The sequence below is a fragment of the Pristiophorus japonicus genome, chromosome 13, assembly GCF_044704955.1.
Source record: "Pristiophorus japonicus isolate sPriJap1 chromosome 13, sPriJap1.hap1, whole genome shotgun sequence".
Taxonomy (NCBI): domain Eukaryota; kingdom Metazoa; phylum Chordata; class Chondrichthyes; family Pristiophoridae; genus Pristiophorus; species Pristiophorus japonicus.
Genome location: NC_091989.1, coordinates 195,462,550 through 195,485,840, shown reverse-complemented (window position 1 = coordinate 195,485,840; position 23,291 = coordinate 195,462,550). Strand labels below are relative to the sequence as shown.

Genomic DNA, 23,291 nt, shown 5'->3' with positions numbered 1-23,291 from the left:
GCTCTATCTGCCAGACTGTTGTAAATTAATATTGAGCTGCCAGGGACTGTTAATCTCATGTACAGCGAATCATAATGTGACGTCATTTCCCACCCCCCCTCGAACTTTGTACAGCTTTCTTACTGTAGAGGTCTGTAATAAAATATTTAATGAAACTTGTTCTGTTATCTTTCACAGATGAGGGAGTGACAGAAATATACCAGCAGTTTCTCCGGCTGTCTTGTCAGTCTGGACTCGAGTTCCAGCCGCACAGAGCGTAACCTGTCCCAGATTCCCAATCTGTGCTGTATCTGCCGGTCACAGGCTCGAGAGGCTGAATGGCCTCCTCTCCCCCTGTCCCACAGTCACGGCAGCAATTGTAAATCCACCGCCACCTCTCTCCTGCGGCTATGTTCGTGTCCGGATGTCGCTGGAGATGGAGCACGCGGTGTCTACTGGCAACGCTCGTGGCCTTTCGTGGGCACCGGAGTGCTTCATTACCACCAGGAACACAATTTTGATTTGATTTCTTGGGTTTTTGGTTACTTTGCAGTTGTTGTGGTCCCTTTAACACGGGGGCACTTGGTTTAATTGTTTAATTTAAAAGAATTGTAACTCTGCCGCCCGCCGGGCCCTAACCCGCCCTGAGTGCTGATGCCCCGGGGCTCGCTGACCCACAGGCTCCATTCCTCCCTGGCCTCTCACCATATCAGAAGAACACCAGGGTCGGCCGTTCGGCCCCTCCAGCCTGCCCCACCATTCAATGCGATCATGGCTGATTATCGGCCTCAACTCCGCTTCCCCGCCCGCTCCTCACATCCCTGGATCCCCGGGAAATCGGCACGCCTCCTGACCCTGTGTCCGGTGCTGACACTCGGTCTGACCCTGGGCACGGTGCTGGCCCTTGGCCCGGTGCTGACCCTGGGTCTGGCCCTGGGCCCGGTGCTGGCCCTGGGCCCGGTGCTGACCCTGGGCCCGGTGCTGACTCTGGGTCTGGCCCTGGGGCCCGGTGCTGGCCCTGGGGCCCGGTGCTGGCCCTGGGTCTGGCCCTGGGCCCGGTGCTGACCCTGGGTCTGGTGCTGACCCTGGGTCTGGCCCTGGTCCCGGTGCTGACCCTGGGTCTGGCCCTGGTGCTGACCCTGGGCCCGGCCCTGGTGCTGACCCTGGGCCCGGTGCTGGCCCTGGTGCTGATCCTGGGTCTGGCCCTGGGCCCGGTGCTGACCCTGGGTCTGGCCCTGGGCCCGGTGCTGACCCTGGGTCTGGCTCTGGCCCTGGTGCTGACCCTGGGCCCGGTGCTGACCCTGGGCCCGGTGCTGACCCTGGGCCCGGTGCTGACCCTGGGCCCGGTGCTGACCCTGGGCACGGTGCTGACCCTGGGCGCGGTGCTGACCCTGGGCACGGTGCTGACCCTGGGCACGGTGCTGACCCTGGGTCTGGCTCTGGCCCTGGTGCTGACCCTGGGCCCGGTGCTGACCCTGGGCCCGGTGCTGACCCTGGGCCCGGTGCTGACCCTGGGCCCGGTGCTGACCCTGGGCCCGGCCCTGGTGCTAACCCTGGGCCCGGTGCTGACTCTGGGTCTGGCCCTGGGCCCGGTGCTGACTCTGGGTCTGGCCTTGGGCCCGGTGCTGACCCTGGGCACGGTGCTGACCCTGGGCACGGTGCTGACCCTGGGCACGGTGCTGGCCCTGGGTCTGACCCTGGGCCCGGTGCTGACCCTGGGTCTGGCCCTGGGCCCGGTGCTGACCCTGGGTCTGGCCCTGGGCCCGGTGCTGACCCTGGGCCCGGTGCTGACCCTGGATCTGGCCCTGGGCCCGGTGCTGACCCTGGGCCCGGTGCTGACCCTGGATCTGGCCCTGGTGCTGACCCTGGGTCTGGCCCTGGTGCTGACCCTGGGTCTGGCCTAGGGTACGGGGCTGACCCTAAACCTGGGTCCGGCCGCAGGTTGTCCTGCGGTGAAGGCGCTATATAAATGCAGCTTGTGCTGTGCTCAGGCGGTGAAACGGCGGGAGCCAAGATAAGCCAATGCTGACCTGTGACCCGGGCTGGGGGCGGGGCCCGGGCTGGTGGGTCATGTGCTCTGTCTCCATGGCGACCCGGGTGCGCGGCCTGTGCGCGTTGCCCGGGAGACCGGGAGCGCGGCTGGGTGTGCGGACTGTCCTGGCCCAGCTCCCAGCTCCCAGGCCCCGCGGCCCGACGCACCATGCTGACCTGCCCCCCGGTGCCCGCGGAGCCGCCCCCGGACTGCGGGAACCCGCTGGACACCACCGAGCCGGAGAAAGAGACGGAGGAAAGCCCCTGGGGACACCAGAGGCTGGCACAGGTCAGGGGGGAGGGAGGGGTCTGTGGGGGCACATCAGTATGGGGGGGGGGGGGGTTTTCAGGGGTCATGGGGAGTTGAGGGGTCAGGGATCAGTGAGAGGGGGTCATTGGTCTATGGGGACACAGGTCAGTGTGGGGAGTTATGGGTCAATGTGGGGGTCAGTGTGAGTGGGTCAGGGGTCAGTGTGGAGAGGGTTGGGTCAGTGGGGGGTTATGGGTCAGTGTGGAGAGGGTTGGATCAGTGGGGGGTTATGGGTCAGTGTGGGGGGGGGTCAGGGGTCAGTGTGGAGAGGGTTGGGTCAGTGTGGAGGTTATGGGTCAGTGTGGGGGGGGGGTCAGGGGTCAGTGGAGAGGGTTGGGTCAGTGTGGAGGTTATGGGTCAGTGTGGGGGGGGGGGGTCAGGGGTCAGTGTGGAGAGGGTTGGGTCAGTGGGGGGGTTATGGGTCAGTGTGGAGAGGGTTGGGTCAGTGGGGGGTTTTGGGTCAGTGTGGAGAGGGTTGGGTCAGTGTGGGGTTATGGCTCAGTGTGGGGGGGTCAGGGGTCAGTGTGGAGAGGGTTGGGTCAGTGTGGGGTTATGGCTCAGTGTGGGGGGGTCAGGGGTCAGTGTGGGGGGGGTCAGGGTGTGGGTCACGGGGCAGTGTGGGTGTGCTGGGTTATGGGATGTTATAATCCCTCCCTTTGTTTCTCAGATCCCATTCCGAGTTGTAACTGGCCACAGCAATCAAGTTACTTGCTGCAAGTTTTGTTTCAACGACACCAGATTTATCACCTGTTCATTTGATGAAACTGCAATCCTCTGGGTAAGATTCTTCGGGCCAGCTTTTCATCTGTCTCTGTTATACCGAAGCCCCGTCTGCCCTCTCAGGTGGATGTGAAAGATTTCACAGCACTGTGGAAGAAGAGTAGGGGGTGTTCTTCCCCGTGACCCGGCCAATATATTAATCCTCAATCGACATCACTAAAAACAGATTATCTGCTCATTTTCACATGACTGTTTGTGGGAGCTTGCTGTGCGCGAATTGGCTGCCCCGTTTCCTACATTATAACAGTGACTACATTTCTAAAAGTACCTTCCTCCCTCTCCCTCTCTCCCAGGTCTCTCTCTTCCTGCACCCCCTTTAGAATTGTACCCTTTAGTTTATGTTGCCTCTCCTTATTCTTGCTACCAAAATGAATCACTTCACACTTCTCTGCGTTAAATTTCATCTGCCACCTGTCACCCATTTCACCAGTCTGTCTGTGCCCTCCTGGAGCCTTTTACTATCCGCCTCACAGTTCACTATATTTCCGAGTTTCGTATCATCTGCAAACTTTGAAATGATGCCCTGTATCCCCAAGGATGAAAGTATTTCATTTAGTTTTCTCTCTTTGAATGGTGTAAAGTATCTGCCTTGTTTGCTCCCTGCCAGGATCTGTCGAGCGGTGCGTCTGTGTCTGTGTTTGGGCTTCACTCCGCCCCACTCACCGAATGCTGTCTGAGTCCCGACAACCGAAGGTGACCTTTCAACTGCTTCTGATTTCAAAACATCTGCCAAAAAAAACCCTTCTCCGCAGAGACCGAGCAAGAGAGAAGCTGGGACGCAATTGACCATTTCACTGCGAGAGCTGAATATTAGACTCACTGTGTGGGCTGGTTTAAAAGTGAGGCTGCTCCTGACCCCCATCCGTATATAAAGGGAGGATCAGGATTAACCCTGCGTCTCTCATGTCCGAGAAACTCACTCATTCGTTATGCTAAATAGGCCCCAGCTGGAGTATGGTGTCCAATTCTGGGCACCGCATGTCAAGAAGGATATGGAGGTCTTGGAGAGGGTGCAGAGGAGATTCACTAGAATGGTGGCAGGGATGAGGGACTTCAGTTATGAGGGGAGACTGGAGAAGCTGGGGTTGTTCTCCTTCGAGCAGAGAAGGTTGAGGGGGGGATTGACCAGAATGGTACCAAGGGTGAGGATCTCGTAGCACCATACAAGATTCTGGCAGGACAGGACAGGTTGGATGTGGGTAGATTGTTCCTGATGTTGGGGAGGTCCAGAAGCAGGGGACACAGTCTTGGGATAAGGGGTAGGCCATTTAGGACTGAGTTGAGGAGAAACTTCTTCACTCAGAGTTGTTAACCTGTGGAATTCCCTGCCGCAGAGAGTTGTTGATGCCAGTTCATTGGATATATTCAAGAGGGAGATGGATATGGCCCCTTACGGCTAACGGGATCAAGAGGTATGGAGAGAAAGCAGGAAAGGGGTACTGAGGGAATGATCAGCCATGATCTAATTGAATGGTGGTGCAGGCTCGAAGGACCGAATGGCCTACTCCTGCACTTATTTTCTATGTTTCTATGACTTCAGAAATGTGGATAGACTGGAGAAGCTGGGGTTATTCTCCTTCGAGCAGACAAGGTAAAGGGGAGCTGTAATAGAGGTGCTCAAAATTATGAGGGGTTTTGATAGAGCAAATAAGGAGAGTTTCCAGTGGCAGACGGGTCAACACAGATTTAAGAGTAATTGGCAAAAAAAACAGAGGACATGAGGAAACATTTTTTTACGCAGGGAGTTGTGATCGGGAACGTGCTGCCTGAAAGGGCGGTGGGAGCAAATTCAATAGTAACTTTCAAACGAGAATTGGATAAATACTCAAAGGGGAGAAAATTTGCAAGGCTGTGGGGAAAGAGCAGGGGGAGGGGGACTAATTAGATAGCTCTTTCAAAGAGCCGGCACAGGCACGATGGGGCAAACGGCCTCCTTCGGTGCTGTGAGATTCTATGATATGCCATGCTCCGGCCCTCAGCGAGGGAGGGAGGGAGGGAGAGATTCCTGCTGAGTACATATGGCAGTGGAACCACATTGTTCCTGCAGAGTGACAAAGTAACCGGGTAATAAAGCATAAGGAACATTACAGCCCGGTCACACAGTGCGGTAAGCAGGGCTCCCGCACAGGGTGGGAACGCAGTGGCTATATAAGGAATGTACTGAGATAGTCAGAGATTTGGCCTGATTTCCAGAACTAACCAGAATATTACATGATGAAATTGCATGGAGTATGTGTGAGATTATGTCTGTAAGTGTATGTGTTGGTTTGTGAGTAGGTTTGAATGTGTGAGTGTATGGATGAGTGTGTGTGGGGGGGGCATTGTGAGTGTGTGTTTGTGGGTTTCTGAGTGAATGTGTGTGTTTGTGGATTTCTGAGTGAATGTGCGTGTGTGTGGGTTTCTGAGTGCATGTGTGTGGGTTTCTGAGTGAGTGTGTGTGGGTTTCTGTGTGGGTTTGTGAGTGTGGGTATATGAATGAGTTTGTGTGGGTTTGAGTGTGTGTATGTTTGAGTGATTGTGGGTTTGAGTGTGTGTATGTGTGAGTGAGTGGGTTTGAGTGTGTATGTGTGAGTGAGTGGGTTTGAGTGTGTGTACGTGTGAGTGAGTGGGTTTGAGTATGTGTATGTTTGAGAGTGTGGGTTTGAGTGTGTGTACGTACGAGTGAGTGGGTTTGAGTGTATGTGTATGTGTGTGTGAGTGGGTTCGAGTGTGTGTGAGTGGGTTTGAGTGTGTACGTGTGAGTGAGTGGGTTTGAGTGTGTGTACGTGCGAGTGAGTGGGTTTGAGTGTGTGTACGTGCGAGTGAGTGGGTTTGAGTGTGTGTACGTGCGAGTGAGTGGGTTTGAGTGTGTGTACGTGCGAGTGAGTGGGTTTGAGTGTGTGTACGTGCGAGTGACTGGGTTTGAGTGTGTGTACGTGCGAGTGACTGGGTTTGAGTGTGTGTACGTGAGAGTGACTGGGTTTGAGTGTGTGTACGTGTGTGAGTGGGTTTGAGTGTGTGTACGTGCGAGTGAGTGGGTTTGAGTGTGTACGTGTGAGTGAGTGGGTTTGAGTGTGTGTATGGGTGTGTATGTGTGAGTGAGTGGATTTGAGTGTGTGTATGTGTGAGTGAGTGGGTTTGAGTGTGTGTACGTGTGTGTGAGTGAGTGGGTTTGAGTGTGTGTACGTGTGTGTGAGTGGGTTTGAGTGTGTGTACGTGCGAGTGAGTGGGTTTGAGTGTGTGTACGTGCGAGTGAGTGGGTTTGAGTGTGTGCGAGTGAGTGGGTTTGAGTGTGTGCTGGTAGTGATTGTGGGTAAGAGTGTGTGCTGGTAGTGATTGTGGATAAGAGTGTGTGCTGGTAGTGATTGTGGATAAGAGTGTGTGCTGGTAGTGATTGTGGATAATAGTGTGTGTGCTGGTAGTGATTGTGGATAATAGTGTGTGTGCTGGTAGTGATTGTGGATAAGAGTGTGTGCTGGTAGTGATTGTGGATAAGAGTGTGTGCTGGTAGTGATTGTGGATAATAGTGTGTGTGGATGAGTCGAATGTGAAGGAAGAGCTGGTTATTATGCAGCCGGCAGTGAATGCCGGCATGATATATTGCCTGTGTAACCTGCTGTTCCTCTCGAACACAAAGTTAGAACAGGATTTGTGCGCGGTTGGTTTAATCGGCCTGTAGTCTAACTCAGCCTCACCCTGTTCCTGTGTTTGAATCTGCAGACTCTTTACCTCCTCCTGGGACAAATCGGTGAAGGCTTGGGACATCGAAACCGGGAGAGTTCTAGTAGGTGTTTATTCAGAGCTTCACACTCTGATGTCTGTCAATCAATAGTGAGCGTGTGAGAGTGTGATTGTGGGTGTGAATGGGAGTACGAGTGGATGTGAGTATAGGTTAGTGATCCACAACTTTAGGACGAGAAAGATTTCTCAGTTGAACAACGATTTATACAGCAGCTCTTTCATTCTGTTGTATACGGCCCAAGTTTTCCCCCATGCTTAGAACGGCACACCTAACGACCTTTTAGAACAAAAACGGCGCCTAAAAGTTACCTTGCTATACTCGCCGCAGTCTGAACGATGCAGGCTCTTGGTGTAGCGCAGCAGAACTGGGTCAACACAGCCGGCAGGGGGGGTGAGGCTAGGGCCCAGCGTGTTTCTGAGTACCGGCAGCGTTGCGCATGCGCATTGGAATGTGCGCGCATGCACAATGGCTCTGAGGGCGCTGAACTCCTCTAGTATCGTCGCCGAGAACATACAGAAATCAAGCGCAGGCAGCGGAAGGAGCTTGTGGCAAACCAGTCCCACCCTCCCTTTCCCTCAATGACTATCTGTCCCACCTGTGACAGAGACTGTGGTTCTCGTATTGGACTGTACAGCCACCTAAGAACTCATGCTAAGAGTGGAAGCAAGTCTTCCTCGATTCCGAGGGACTGCCTATGATGATGATGGCTCACTAGCACTGTGGATTACTTGTCCCGGAACATAACCACTGTGTTCCCGTTCCCTTATTCTGCTCCATTTACTTTCCACGAGTCAGAAACAAGAGAATCTGACCAGAGGAAAATGTACCCGAGAGAGAAGTAAGTGTTTGCTATTCCATTACTAATGATTTTAAACTGAGTTTAACAAGATAGCATCTGCCCTGGGCATTCAGTGAGCTAACATCTCTGCAATACAGTATCATTTATCGAGCTCAGTAATGGACAATTTGGGTTGAGCAGCAAGAAAGGAATATTTGGACTAAGATTGATTTGTGAGCAGGCAATAGACTTGTGGAGCGAGTTGGATCGATGCTTCACAGAGGAGCATTTATCGAGGAGACGTGTGAGTGATTATTAAATGCACTGCACCGGGCTGAGATTGATGCGAAAGACATGGGAATTATTCAGAGATGTGAGGTCAGCAAAGGGAACGGGAGCAGCTGAAAATGAGTTAACAAAAGGGAGCAAGGTCGGAAGGGGCGGGAGACAAGGAGCTGTTATCTCAATCGATCGTTTAGTATGCGCCCAAAGTCATGCAGGCAAGCAGTCGGGTTGACTGAGCAGCTCGGGTGCTCCACATTGATGCCGAGCTCCTCCCGGCCATGTTGCCGTCACTCAGTCGGGAATGTGGGTGGACTCCCGTTAACAGGCGTCAACATGGGGTTTCCGCTGTGCTTCCGGCAAAGATCTGGCATGGGAACAGGAGCAGCTCTCTCGGTGCTGCTCCTGTGGATCCCGCCCCCAGCCCTGGCCGAACGGCTTTGCTCCAGTCGGCAAGGTAGGACTTTTTATTTCTTATTACTTGATTTAGTTTTCATTTATTATTATTTATTAATTCTGATGGTTCCTATGCTTCTTTATTGTTAAAAGTGAAGTGTTTAATGCTTTGGAAAATCCTCTAACTTCCCTTCCCCCCCCCTCCCCCCCTCTCATCTCTGGCTACCTGCGCTGATTTCTTAGTCTCCGCAAGGTTTTTCTGAGCGTACAAAAGTGGACACATACGCTGGCCTAAGTTAGTTTGGAGTAACGTTTCGCTGGCTAAACTTGCTTAAATGGCCAAAGCAGGTGTAAGTGGCTGGTAATGCCCCCTTTTGGGAAAAAAAGACTGAATTGAAAAGAAACTGAACTAACTCATTGAAACTGGAGCAAGCTAAATGTGGAGAATTGCAATTTTTAAGATACTCCAAGAAAAACTAGTTGCTCCAAAAAAATAGGAGCAACTCCTGTGGAAACTTGGGCCCGTTTATAAATGCTTAAAAATCTTGTGTTGATGCACATTTCCTGCCCAACTTCCTGTTATCCGGGTTTTTGGTCATGCTTTTATGTCAACATTTAACATTGAAACTCTGTTAACATTGAAACTCTGTAAACATTTAGGGCTAGACTTTCAGTATCCGTCTGCCCATTTACCACCCATATTACCGCTGAGAAGCTCTTTACTGCCCGTATTTGTGTATAAATGGAAATGACCACCCGTTTACTGCCCATTTATCAGCGACGGTACATTCAGCATTCAATTACCGCCGGTGATGAGTGAAACCGCCCATTTGTTTTTCTTCTAAAATCTGACGTCATCACTTGTGTACCGCCCAGAAGACTGTTTATAATGGAAACTACCGCCCAACTACCACCCAAATTATCGCCAAGTGCTACTTTTGGCACATATACCCCCAAATTACCGCCCGTCCCAAAAAAACGCTCAGAAAAAGCTGCACTAACCTGACCGTAACCTGGCGGTGTGGGCGCCATGTTGTAAATCGGATGGAGTTGAAGAAAAGACTGATTAAAGTTGTTGGGAGCATTGAAGTAATTTGTGAGTGATTGTAAGGGTGTTTTTGAAATCTTGACAATCATCTGAGCACATTGTGGTCAATTTTGAGTACATTTGTGGTTGTTTAAGGACAATTCAAGAATTTTGAAGACCGATTAGGGCATTTAAAGGAATGGGGCCTGTAATTTCTCATGCTGCAGAATCGAGATGGGAGAAGGTTCATTGAAGAGCATTATGTGTCCAATCAAAGAGGTGGCAGCCTGCTGAGGAGGAGGAGGACATTTACAGGGAGCAGCGTTCAGACCTGCACCTGTCAGTGTGTTAGAAGGCTGCGTTTTTGAAAGGAGGTCATCTATGAAATATGTCAACTCATTAAGGGAGACCTGCAGCCTACCAGCACCATCAGGACCGCACTGCCCGTTGAGGTTAAGGTTACTGCGGCACTTTCCTTCGACGCGTCGGGCTCCTTTCAGGCCTCAGCTGGCGACATTTGCTGCCTCTCTCAGCACGCCACACATTGCTGCATTCGACAAGTGACTGAAGCCCTTTACGCACGCAGGATGGATTTTAGAAACTTCCCTATGACAAGGGAGGCACAGAGTGAGAGGGCTTTGGGGTTCTCGAGAATAGCAAACTTCCCCAAGGTCCAGGGTGCAATAGACTGTACACGCATTGCCATGCGAGCACCTTTAGAAGAGTCAGAGGTTTACCGTAACCGAAAGGGATTCCACTCACTAAACATGTAGCTCGTTGTCGACCACAAGTAAATGCCAATTTTCCAGGGAGCATTCATGATGCACACATCTTCCGACCTTTTCAACAGTTAGCCACAAGGTCAACGCTGGATGCTAGATGACAAAGGATACGGCCTTGCCACCTGGCTCTTGACCCCCCTCCGTAAGCCCCAGGCAGATGCCGAGCATTGCTACAATCCGAGTCATATAGCCACACGCAATATTGTCGAAAAGATGCATCAGATGCCTGGACCACTCGAGGCAGCCTACAATACCACCCTGAGCAGGTCACTGAGTTCATTGTGGTGTGCTGCATGTTGCATAACCTAGCGATCAGGAGGGGACAGGAATTGCCAGATGGGACCGCTGGTCCACCTCAGGAGAGAGGGGAGGCGGAGGAGGGGAACGAGGACCTCGGGGAGGACAATCAACCTGGTGATTAACCCATACCCCCTCCCACACCACAGGAGAAGCCCCTGCAAAACTGTTGTGTTCGCAGCTCATAAATTAATGCTTTGAAGTTACGTTGGTGACTGTTACATTATGTTACGTTACGTTTCATCCTTGCCGGGCCTAGCCATTGTTTGCAACCCTTGATGGTTAACCTCCTGTTTGTAAAAGACCCTGCACAACAATTGTAAGTGTAATAAAAATCTTTTATCATTTAACAATTGAAAAAATCCTTCTTTTAGAAATTTTAGACTTGCATATAAACATTTTAAACGAGAAAAAACAAATAACAGATACAAACATTACAGAATAGCAACGCCCACCCCCCTCCCGCCCAACAGTCAACAATTTAAATAACTAACATCTACAACATCCCCCCAAACCAGGCAACATTTCTAGCTGTGGCCAACGTTCCCTCTGCCTCCACCCCCCTGTCCCTTTCCCCCTAACTTTGCCCCTGCCCCTGGTCCTACCAGCCGTCTTGAAGCAGGGCACCTCATGCGCTGCTGCTGTGGGGGGCAGGGAGTGACAGTGGCAGAGTCACTTCTTGGGATCCCGGAGAAGACTGGGTGTTGAAGACCCGTCTCCAGAGCCAGAAGCAACTGCTTCCTGCTGCCTCTCATCTGCCGGCATAGGTGGTGCGGTACCTTGGGGTGCAGTGCCGTATCCCGTATCCCGAGTCCATCATCCTGCCGCATGGCATCGGCGGTTCGCCGCATCGCCGCAATCAGCTGCGCCATGCCCTCCGATTGACGCGCTGAAAGCGTGGCAATGTTGCCGGTCAACCCACATTGGAGGAGCTCTCGACCAATGTCGATGCTCGCCCTCGACAGTGCTCCATCTGCCTGTCCCTGAGTGTGCCTACCTTGCCGAATCAACCTCCGCGGATTCGGCGTAGGTGCTGTGGACCACTCGGTGTGCCCTGCTGCAAGCCACTTGGCCCCGCTACTTCCTCGGTTCAGGAAGAGGTGGCCACAGGTAGATTGGACCTTTGAGTCCTCGAGTCCCCCTCCTCCACATTTTGGGTTGAGCAGCAGGCTGAGGGTCATCAGTCCGATCCTCGCCCTCTGTGGTCTCGTCTCCGGTGGTGAGCACCACTTGCAGTAAAAGGGGCAATACTCCAGGGGGCTCCAAAGGTCTCCGATGCTCCTGGGCGGCTAGAAAACATAATATGAGAGGTTAATAGAAGAGGAGGGGAGGGCCAGGGTGACATGAGAATGCTTACGCTGCGCAGGCATATGTAGGAGGAGCAACACTACTGCATTAGATCTCACCGACAGACGTTACATTTAATTAACATGAGCAGAATGCACAGAAACTGCATGGCATTATAATAAGATTTCATAATCCCAGCATTAATTACATTACATTAGATTATTCATATATTATACTCAAACGGCATTAAATTACGTGGTGGCCAAGCAATTATGGACCCTAACGAGGGCTGCGGCCCGCTCCTCCAGGTCAGTCAATTCTGCCAACTCTGCGGGCCCTCCTCCTGTGTGCCGACGCTCCGCATGATTTGCAGATACCTTCTGCAAAGATGACAAAAGCATGGTATAAGCTAATTGCCCAGGTACTATTACGGAACACACAGACAGACATCCACAATTAGTCATCGCCAATGCTTTTCTTCAATGTCCCATGAACATTATATGTTATATGCTAATACAGTTTGGATGCAATTGATGCATGGTTAACACATTTATTTTCAGAGAAGCAATGTTACAAGATCGTGGATAGGAAGTAATGCGTGGCACCAAGATTACCCAGCTTACCAAGCTTAATTACAATCTGGCAGATTTACATTTTAAAGTAATGAGTCAGCGGCCTTTTGGCTAAGATCAAGTGTAGTACCGTTTCTGACCAGCCACCATGACCCCAGGGTGGTTCCTCCCTGGTCAGGAAGGTATATGCTTGCATTTTTGGAAACAGGAGGTGGGTGGGGAGGTTTGACCCATCCACCTCCACGGAGGTGTGTGGGGGACCTGACCCATCCACCTCCATGGCACGAACCTGGTATTGCAGTACTTCCAGGAACGGTGCAGTGGCTCTAGGCCTTTTGGCTAAGAGCATTGGCGCAGAGTGATCCTTGGCATGTGCAGGGTGACCTCTGGCGTTTGTGATTTGACAAAGAATTGGAACGATTGGCTACGAATTTAAAAAAAAAAAAAAAAAATGAGTCAGTGCATGATTGAAGTTAGTACTTACTCTCGCAGACGCAACCAGGTCGTTCCAGCGCTTGCGGCACTGGCTCGGCTCATGACACCATCTCCGCCAATATACGTTGGTACACATTTGGGGGGGGACCGGGGAGGGGGGAGGGGTTTTCTATGCCCACCTGCTTTCCACTTCGTGGACCAAGGCTGCGTTGGCCTCATCTGAAAATCGCTTGGCCCTTTTACTCCCTCCAACTTCAGCCACCTCACCTACCTCACTCATTGCAACAACTTCAATGTCCATAATTTCTCTTTGAAATGTAATATAAGTTTTTTCAAACTTTTAATACCTCGAATATTCTCCCTCCACTTGATCTTGCTGCAAGCCTGTGTGTCTTGCGCGCTCTCCCTCCCTCCCTTCCATCTTCTGCGCAGGTGACCCCTGACCTCCCCAATCGCAGGAAAAGTTAAGTGCCGAATTTTTTTTTTTAAATCGCGCATGCGCAGAACGGCCGTTGCTAGGGACGCCAGCCTTGCACGACTGAATAGATCACTACCGCCCACTTGATATCGCTGCTGCTAACGGCCAATTTAAAAAAAGGGAAGCTAGTGGTTTTTAAAAATAGGCGATATTCCGGCGGTTCTTAAAGGTGGGACCACCGGAAATATCGCCCATACATCATAGAATCATAGACGTTTACAGCACGGAGGGAGGTCATACTGTCCACGCCGGCCAACAAGGGGCTATCCAGCCTAATCCTACTTTCCAGCTCTTGGTCCGTAACCCTGCAGGTTACGGCACTTTTTAAATGTGTTGAGGGTTTCTGCCTCTACCACTCTTTCAGGCAGTGAGTTCCAGACCCCTACAACCTTCTGTATGAAGAAATTTCCCCTCAAATCCCGTCTAAACTTTCTACCAATTACTTGAAATTTATATGGCAGCAGCGATCTACGCCGAAAGTCTAGCACTTAGAATCAAGATCCCTGTCACGATGCAGTTGCAGGCTGTAACTAGTGGGATGGGTTTCTGCAGTCTTTCTCCAACTCCATTATAGAATTTCACAGCACAGAAGGAGACCAATCGAGCCTGTGCCAGCTCTTTAAAAGAGCGATCCAATTAGTCCCTCTCCCCTGCTCTTTCCCTGTATCCCCATCACATATCCAATTCTCTTTTGAAAGTTATTATTGAATCTGCTTCCACCGACCCTTCAGACAGCATATTCCAGATCTTGCCAATTTCCTACCACCCCCCCCAGCACTGACCCTGTAGACGCTGACAGTGGGGTAGACATCACCGACCCTCTCAGCATCTCCCTCCAGAATGTCCGTTCGCTTGTGAACCCTTCCATCAATGAGCTTATCGTGGATGATGTGATCGACATCATGGCCCTGACGGAAACCTGGTTGAAGTGCCCATAACGCCTTACCCTTGAGCCTCTCCGCCTGCTATACCTTCCACCACTCGCCCCGCTCAGACTGCCATGGTGACGGTGTGGCTCTCAGCATCAAATCACACCTTGGTCTGTCCCCCTACCCACTTTCCCCTCCTTTGAGCATCTCGCCTTATTCCACCCCTCTCACCTCTCATTTTAAAATTCTCGTTCTCACATAAAAGGCTATTTGGATTTTCAGAAGGCATTTGAGAAGGTGCCACATAAAAGGTTACTGCACAAGATAAGAGCTCACGGGGTTGGGGGTAATATATTCGCATGGATTGAGGATTGGCTAACTAACAGAAAACAGAGAGTCGCGATAAATGGGTCATTTGCTGGTTGACAAACGGTAACTAGTGGGGTGCCGCAGGGATCTGTGCTGGGGCCTCAACTATTTACAATCTATATTAATGCCTTGGATGAAGGGACTGAGTGTAATGTAGCCAAGTTTGCTGATAATACAAAGACGGGTGGGAAAGCAAGTTGTGAGGAGGACACAAAAAATCTGTAAAGGGATATAGACAGGCTAAGTGAGTGGGCAAACATTTGTCAGATGGAGTATAATGTGGGAAAGTGTGAGGTTATCCACTTTGGCAGGGAAAAAAAAATATTTAAATGGAGAGAGATTACAAAATGCTGCAGCACATGAAACACAAAAAGTTAGTATGCAGGTACAGCAAGTAATCAGGAAGGTAAATGGAATGTTGGCCTTTATTGCAATGGGGATGGAGTATAAAAGCAGAGAAGTCCTGCTACAACTGTACAGGGTATTGGTGAGGCCACACCTTGAGTACTGCGTACAGTTTTGGTCACCTTATTTAAGTACTTGCATTGGAGAGAGTTCTGAGAAGGTTCACTCGGTTGATTCTTGAGATGAAGGGATTGATTTATGAAGAAAGGTTGAGTAGATTGGGCCTATACTCATTGGAGTTTAGAAGAATGAGAGGTGATCTTATTGAAACAAAAAAGATGCTGAGGGGGCTCAACAAGGTAGATAGAGAGAGGATGTTTCCCCTCATGGGGAATCTAGAACTAGGGGGCATAGTTTCAGAATAAGGGATCACCCATTTAGAACGGAGATGAGGGGGAATTTCTTCTCAGAAGGTTGTAAATCTATGGAATTCTCTGCCCCACAGAGCTGTGGAGGCTGGGTCATTTAAGGCGGAGATAGACAGATTTTAGAGTGATAAGGGAGTGAAGAGTTATGGGGACCGGGCAGGGAAGTGGAGCTGAGCCCAGGATCAGATCAGCCATGATCTTATTGAATGGCAGAGCAGGCTCGAGGGGCTCCTGCTCCTGTTTCTTATGTTCTGCTGCGCACCCAAGTGCCATAAAAATGTTATTACCGATATTTCTTCACTACTTTCCTCCCTCTGCACCGAACGACTTTTCATCCTCGGTGATTTCAAGCTCATCTCAATTCATCATGCTCTCTTTCCTCTGAGTTTACTAGCCTCCTATCCTCCCTTACTCTCTCCCTCCATGTAAACTCACCAACCCATATTCATGGCCACCCCCTTGACCTTGCCCTCTCTCGTGGCCTCGCTACTCCCCATTGTGTCAATGGTAGACTTCCTCGTATTGTTCTCCATTCACATCCCTCTTCCAACCCCCCCAACCCAACATCATTCTGTGTCCGTCCCTGGAACAAACTCTCTCCCGACTCTCCTGCAACTGCACTTATGAACTCCCAACTGTCCAGCCTCCAGGCCTCCATTCACCATGACATTTCTGCAACCTCCGATCTGCTCAATCGCACTCTCACCCCCACCTTTTGATGCCCTAGTCCTTGTTAAGACAATTACTCTCACCCTGGCCGTTCCTCCGGTCCAGCCCTGATCTTCGCTCTCTTAAGTCCAAGATGCGCAGACTTGAACAGATATGACGGATAGCTGGTTTAGCCATTCACCGCCAGATCTGGCTGGGCCATATAAAGCAATATTCGGTCCTGCTCTCGTCTGCCAATATTCCAGGATCATTCTGGAATGTAAAGATAAACCCCGGCTTCTATTCTCCGCTGCAAACCGTCTTTTTAAACCCCTCTCCCCAGTCTCCGCCCTCGCCTCCGACAATGTGTGAGGAGCTCATGGACTTCTTTGTCTCTAAGATTGAGACCATCCGTTTGGCCGCCTCTGCCTCTTCCCTTCCTTCCCCTAGCCCACCGGGCCAAACTTCCTCTAAGGAAGCCCCCTGCTCGAGCCCTGACCTCGCATCTTTCTCCAGTTCCTCTCTGATCTCCCCTCATGACCGTTCCGAGCTCACTTGAAACCCACTTCCTGTTCCCTTGACCCTATTCTGACCAAGCTGCTGACCACCCAGCTTCCTTTTCTGGCTCCCATGTTAGCCGACATTGTTAACGGTTCTCTCTCCTCGGGTACTGTCTCCCTCTCCCTCAAATCTACCGTCATCACCCCTCTCCTCAAAAAAACAACCCTCGACCCCTCCGTCCTTGCAAACTAACGCCCCATCTCCAACCTCCTTTTCCTCTCAAGTCCTTGAACTTATTGTTGCCTCCCAAATCCGGGTCCATCTTTCCCGCAATTCCATGTTTGAATCCCTACAATCCGGTTTCCGCGCCTGCCACAGTACCGAAACGGCTCTCATCAAAGTCACAAATGACATCCTTTGTGACTGTGACAAAGGCAAACTATCCCTCCTCGTCCTTCTTGACCTGTCTGCAGCCTTTGACACGGTTCACCACTCCATCCTCCTCCAACACCTCTTCACCAATGTCCAGCTGGGTGGGACTGCACTCGCCTGGTTCCATTCTTATCTATGTAATCGTAGCCAGAAAATCACCTGCAATGGCTGCTCTTCCCTCTCCCGCATCATTACCTCTGGTGTCCCCCAAGGATCTATCCTTGGTTCCCTCTTTCTCATCTACATGTTGCCCCTTGGCGATACCATCCGGAAACACAGCGTCAATTTCCACATGTACGCTGATGACACCCAGCTCTACCTCACCACCACTTCTCTCGACCCATCCTCGGTCTCTAAATTGTCAGTCTGCTTGTCCCACATCCAGTTCAGGATGAGCAGAAATTTTCTCCAATTGAATATTGGGAAGACCGACTGCACTGTTTTCGGTCCCGGCTACAAACTCCGTTCCCCAGCCACTGACTCCATCCCTCTCCCCAACTCTTGTCTGAGGCTGAACCAGACTGTTCGCAACCTTTGGTGTCATATTTGACTATGAAATGAGCTTTCGACCACATACCCGCAGCATAACTAAGACCGCCTATTTCCACCTCCGTAACATCGCCTGTCTCTGCCCCTCCCTCAGCTCATCCACTGCTGAAGCCCTCATCCGTGCCTTTGTTACCTCGAGACTTGACTATTCCAACGCACTCCTGGCTGGCCTCCCACATTCTACCCCACGTAAAGTAGAGGTGATTCAAAACTCGCACCAAGTCCTGCTCACCCATCACCCCTGTGCTCACTGACCTACATTGGCTTCCGGTTAAGCAAGGCCTCGATTCCAAAATTCTCATCCTTATTTTCAAATCCCTCCATGGCCTCGCCCTTCCCTACCTCTGTAATCTCCTCCGGCTCCGCGATATCTGCGCTCCTCTAATTCTGCCCTCTTGTGCATCCCTGATTATAATCACTCCACCATCGGTGGCCGTGCCTTCAGCTGCTTGGGCCCCAAGCTCTGGAACTCCCTCCCTACCTCTCTTTGCTCCTTCAAGGCACTTCTTAAAACCTACCTCTCTGACCAAACTTTTGGTCACCTACCCTAATTTCTCCTTATACGGCTCAGTGTCAAATGTTTTGTCTCATAAAATGCATTGGGATGTTTCATAGAAAATAGGTGCAGGAGTAGGCCATTCGGCCCTTCGAGCCTGCACCACCATTCAATAAGATCATGGCTGATCATGCATTTCAGTACCCCTGCTTTCTCTCCATACCCCTTGATCCCTTTAGCCGTGAAGGCCACATCTAACTCTCTTTTGAATATATCTAACGAACTGGCCTCAATAACTCTCTGTGGTAGAGAATTCCACAGGTTCACAATTCTCTGGGTGAAGAAGTTTCTCCTCATCTCGGTCCTAAATGGCTTACCCCTTATCCTTAGACTGTGACCCCTGGTTCTGGACTTCCCCAACATCGGGAACATTCTTCCTGCATCTAACCTGTCCAATCCTGTCAGAATTTTATATGTTTCTATGAGATTCCCTCATTCTTCTAAATTCCAGTGAATATAAGCCTAGTCACTATGTTAAAGGTTCTATATAAATGCAAGTTGTTGTTGTCTTTCAGGCAGCGCATTCCAGATCACAACAACTCCCTGTGTTAAATTACAACAGTAACTACACTCCAAAAGTACTTCATTGGCTGTAAAGCACCTTGAGATGTCCGGTGGTCATGAAAGGCGCTATATAAATGCAAGTCTTTTTTCTTTAAAAAAAAATTCTGCTCATCTCCCCCTCTGGTTCTTTTACCGATCACCTTAAATCTGTGTCCTCTGGTTGGTTACCCACACTCCTGCCACTGGAAACAGTTTCTCCTTATTTACTCAACCAAAACCCTTCATTATCTGAAACATCTCACATAAAACACTGAGTTCAGCCACATGGGCTTAGTTTGCCCTGTCAAATCGGGGAGAACACTTGGATAGTTTGTCACTGCACTCCCAATTAACCTATTCTTACCATCCTGTGGGGTGAGTGAGTGTGAGCGGGAGGGAGGGGTGAGTGAGTGTGAGCGGGAGGGAGGGGTGAGTGAGTGTGAGCGGGAGGGAGGGGTGAGTGTGAGCGGGAGGGAGGGGTGAGTGAGTGTGAGCGGGAGGGAGGGGTGAGTGAGTGTGAGCGGGAGGGAGGGAGGGGTGAGTGTGAGCGGGAGGGAGGGAGGGGTGAGTGTGAGCGGGAGGGAGGGAGGGGTGAGTGTGAGCGGGAGGGAGGGAGGGGTGAGTGTGAGCGGGAGGGAGGGAGGGGTGAGTGTGAGCGGGAGGGAGGGGTGAGTGTGAGCGGGAGGGAGGGGTGAGTGTGAGCGGGAGGAAGGGGTGAGTGTGAGCGGGAGGGAGGGGTGAGTGTGAGCGGGAGGGAGGGGTGAGTGTGAGCGGGAGGGAGGGGTGAGTGTGAGCGGGAGGGAGGGGTGAGTGTGAGCGGGAGGGAGGGGTGAGTGTGAGCGGGAGGGAGGGGTGAGTGTGAGCGGGAGGGAGGGGTGAGTGTGAGCGGGAGGGAGGGGTGAGTGTGAGCGGGAGGGAGGGGTGAGTGTGAGCGAGCGGGAGGGAGGGGTGAGTGTGAGCGGGAGGGAGGGGTGAGTGTGAGCGAGCGGGAGGGAGGGGTGAGTGTGAGCGAGCGGGAGGGAGGGGTGAGTGAGTGTGAGCGGGAGGGAGGGGTGAGTGAGTGTGAGCGGGAGGGAGGGGTGAGTGAGTGTGAGCGGGAGGGAGGGGTGAGTGAGTGTGAGCGGGAGGGAGGGGTGAGTGAGTGAGCGGGAGGGAGGGGTGAGTGAGTGTGAGCGGGAGGGAGGGGGTGAGTGAGTGTGAGCGGGAGGGAGGGGTGAGTGAGTGAGCGGGAGGGAGGGGTGAGTGAGTGTGAGCGGGAGGGAGGGGTGAGTGAGTGTGAGCGGGAGGGGGGGGGTACGGAGGAGGGAGTGAGCGTGAGCAAGTGTAAGAAAGGGTATGTGAATATGAGCAGACTCAATAGTAATTTTCATAAGAGAATTGGATAAGCAGATTGAAAAGGAGGCGAAGGAGCAGTAGGACAGTGGGGTAGGGGAGAGCCTGCACAGGCGTGATGAGCCGAGTGGCCTCTCACTCTGACTCTTTCTCCTTTCAGTGGTCTGTTGTTCACCACCGACCCCTGACCTGCTGCGATGTCTCTGTCGATGGGAAGTACGTTGTGTGCGGGAGTGACATAGACAATGGCCTTCACATCTGCGAGGCGGAGTCCGGCGAGTCTGTCGCAAGCCTGAAGGGTAAGGAGACGGCCACCTTTGTTCCCCTGAGGGAGGGAGGGAGGGAGAGTGGGGGTGAGGGAGGGAGAGTGGGGGTGAGGGAAGGAGGGAGAGTGGGGGGGGGGCGGAGGGTAGGTCTGGGGGCGGCGAGGGAGTGGGGATGAGTAAGGGAATGTGGGGGAGGGGAGTGAGGAGGGGAAAGAGGGGGAGGGGAGGAGGGAGGGGATGATATGGGGGGGGGCGTATGGGGAGGTGGGAGGGGGGGTAGTGCAGGGTATTGGGGGGGAGGGGAAGGGAACAGGAGGGTATGGGGGGAGGTGGAGTGGGAGGGAGTGGTGTGTATATGGAGGGTTTTAACCCCTCGCGCAACCCCTCGCGCAACCCCTCGCGCAACCGCCCCCGCCCCCCCCGCAACCCCCTCTTATCTCACCACCTCCACCTCATACTCCCCTCCACAACCCCTCTTCCCCCCCTCTCTGCTCCCCGTCCTTTCTGACCGCGCGAACATCTAGAGTGAGACCGGAGCGGGAATTGTTGTGCGTTCAAGGTTGATCGAGTGCGGCCTCTAACCGTTCCCCCCGGTTTCCCCCCAGACCAGCACCGTAGCACCGTGATGCGATGTCGCTTCCATCCGGATGGTCAGCGTGTGGCCTCGGTGTCCTGTGACGGGACCGCCCGAATCTGGGACATGCTGGCCCACAGAACCACCATGACACTGAAGCAGTAAGAGGACATCTTTTACCGGAGACGCGGGGGTGAGGGTCTTAAAAAGCTCACTGGGGTTCATTTCTAAAGGGGAAGGCTTGAGAAGTAAACTTGTGTACAACCTCGGTTAGACCACACTTGGAGCACTATAAGCAGTGGTCTCCATTTTATAAATAGGATATCGAGACACTGGAGATGGTGTCAGGGAAAAAATTACCAGAATGATATCAAAACTCCTTATGTGCCTCTGTGTCAAATTATTTTGATAATGCTCCCTTGAAGCGCAATGTGATAAAAATTAAAGTTGTTATAACTATCAGAAAAAACTCGAGAGGAGTATAAGAAGTGCAGGGGTGCAATTAAAATAAATATATCAGGAAAGCAAAGAGAGAGCATGAAAGACTGTTAGCAAGTAAAATCAGGGAAAACCCAAAGATGTTTTATAAATATATTAAGAGCAAGAGAATAACTAGAGAAAGAGTGAGGCCTATTAGAGACAAGAAAGGAAATCTGTGAGTGGAGGCAGAAGACGTGGGTATGATTCTTAATGAATACTTCGCATCAGTTTTTACAAAAGAGAGGGGCGGTGCAGACTTTGCAATGAGGGAGGAGGAGTGTGAAATATTAGATGAGATAAACATAGTGAGAGAGGAAGTAGTAAGGGGCTTTGAAAGTGAATAAATCCCCAGGCCCGGATGAAATGTATCCCAGACTGTTAAGAAAAGCAAAAGAGGAAATAGCAGAGGCTCTGACCATCATTTTCCAATCCTCTCTGGCTACAGGTGTGGTGCCAGAGGACTGGAGGACTGCTAATGTTGTAACTTTGTTTAAAAAGGGAGAAAGGGACAGACCGAGTAATTACAGGCCAGTCAGCCTAATCTCGGAGGTGGGAAAATTATTGGAAAAAATCCTGAGGGACAGGATAAATCTTCATTTGGAAAGACATGGATTAATCAAGGACAGTCAGCAAGGGTTTGTTAAGGGAAGGTTGTGTCTGACTAACCTGATTGAATTATTTGAGGAGGTAACAAGGAGGGTCGATGAGGGTAGTGCGTTTGATGTAGTGTATATAGATTTCAGCAAAGCGTTTGATAAGGTCCCTCATGGCAGACTGGTCACGAAAATAATAGCCCATGGGATCCAGGGCAAAGTGGCAAGTTTAAACCAAAATTGGCTCAGGCAGGAAGCAAAGGGTAATGGTGGATGGGTGTTTTTGTGACTGTATCCAGTGAGATTCCGCAGGGCTCAGTACTGCTTGCTTTTTGTGGTATATATCAGTGACTTGGACTTGAATGTAGAGGGTATGATTAAGAAGTTTGCAGATGATACTAAAATTGGCCGTGTGGCTGATAATGAAGAAGTAAGCTGCGGACTGCAGGAAGATATCAATGTACAGGTCAGGTGGGCAGAACAGTGGCAAACGGAATTCAATCCGGATAAGTGTGAGGTAATGCATTTGGGGAGGGCTAACAAGGAAAGGGAATACACATTAAATGGTAGGACACTGAGAAGTGTAGAGGAACAAAGGGACCTTGGAGTGTAGGTCCACAGACCCCTGAAGGTAGCAGGCCAGGTGGATAAGGTGGTTAAGAAGGCATACGGGATACTTGCCTTTATTAGTCGAGGCATGGAATACAAGAGCAAGGAGGGTATGCTTGAACTGTATAAAACACTAGTTAGGCCACAGCTGGAGCACTGTGTGCAGTTCTGGTCATCACATTACAGGAAAGATGTGATTGCACTGGAAAGGGTGCAGAGGAGATTTACAAGAATATTGCCTGGACTGGAAAAGATTGGCTATGAGGAAAGATTGGAGATACTGGGTCTGTTTTCTTTGGAACAGAGGAAACTGAGGGGAGACCTGATTGAGGTGTATGAAATTATGAGGGGCCTGGATAGAGTGGACAGGAAGGACCTGTTTCCCTTGGCAGACGGGTCAACAACCAGTGAGCGTAGATTTAAAGTAATTGGGGGGAGGGTTTAGAAGAGATTTGAGGGGAGATTTCTTCACCCAGAGGATGGTGGGGGTCTGGAACTCACTGCTTGAAAGGGTGGTGGAGATAGAATCCCTCGCCACTTTAAAAAATACTTGGACATGCACTTGAAGTGCTGTAACCTACAGGGCTACGGACCGAGAGTTGGAAAGTGGGATGAGGCTGGGTAGTCAGTCAGCGTCGACACGATGGGCCGAATGGCTTCCTTCCGAGCTGTAAATTGTTATGATTCTATGTTTTCTCTCCCTCCACCCCCCCATTCCCCCTCCCCACAATCACTCCCCTCTCCCCCCTCCCCTCGCTCTGCCCTCCCTCCCCCCTCACCCTCGCTCTGCCCTCCCTCCTCCCCCTCGCTCTGCCCTCCCTCCTCCCCCTCGCTCTGCCCTCCCTCCTCCCCTCGCTCTGCCCTCCCTCCTCCCCCTCGCTCTGCCCTCCCCCCTCCCCCTCGCTCTGCCCTCCCCCTCGCTCTGCCCTCCCCCTCGCTCTGCCCTCCCCCTCGCTCTGCCCTCCCTCTCGCTCTGCCCTCCCCCACACTCTCTTCCCCCCCCCCCACACTCTCTTCCCCCCCCCCCCCCACTCTCTTCCCC

General features: G+C 51.7%; 1 protein-coding gene and 1 pseudogene across 1 annotated transcript; both read left to right on the top strand.

Moving 5' to 3' along the window:
* Nucleotides 1–1,781: 1,781 nt before the first annotated feature.
* LOC139278377 (WD repeat-containing protein 88-like) lies at nt 1,782–20,755 on the top strand. Its single transcript, XM_070897052.1, has 6 exons — nt 1,782–2,299; nt 2,988–3,098; nt 3,708–3,793; nt 6,800–6,863; nt 19,888–20,026; nt 20,599–20,755. The coding sequence occupies exons 1-6, from the start codon at nt 2,180–2,182 to the stop codon at nt 20,730–20,732; spliced, it is 654 nt and encodes a 217-aa protein (XP_070753153.1). The 5' UTR covers nt 1,782–2,179; the 3' UTR covers nt 20,733–20,755.
* On the top strand, nt 12,333–12,568 carry LOC139279108 (U2 spliceosomal RNA; annotated as a pseudogene).
* Nucleotides 20,756–23,291: the final 2,536 nt, after the last annotated feature.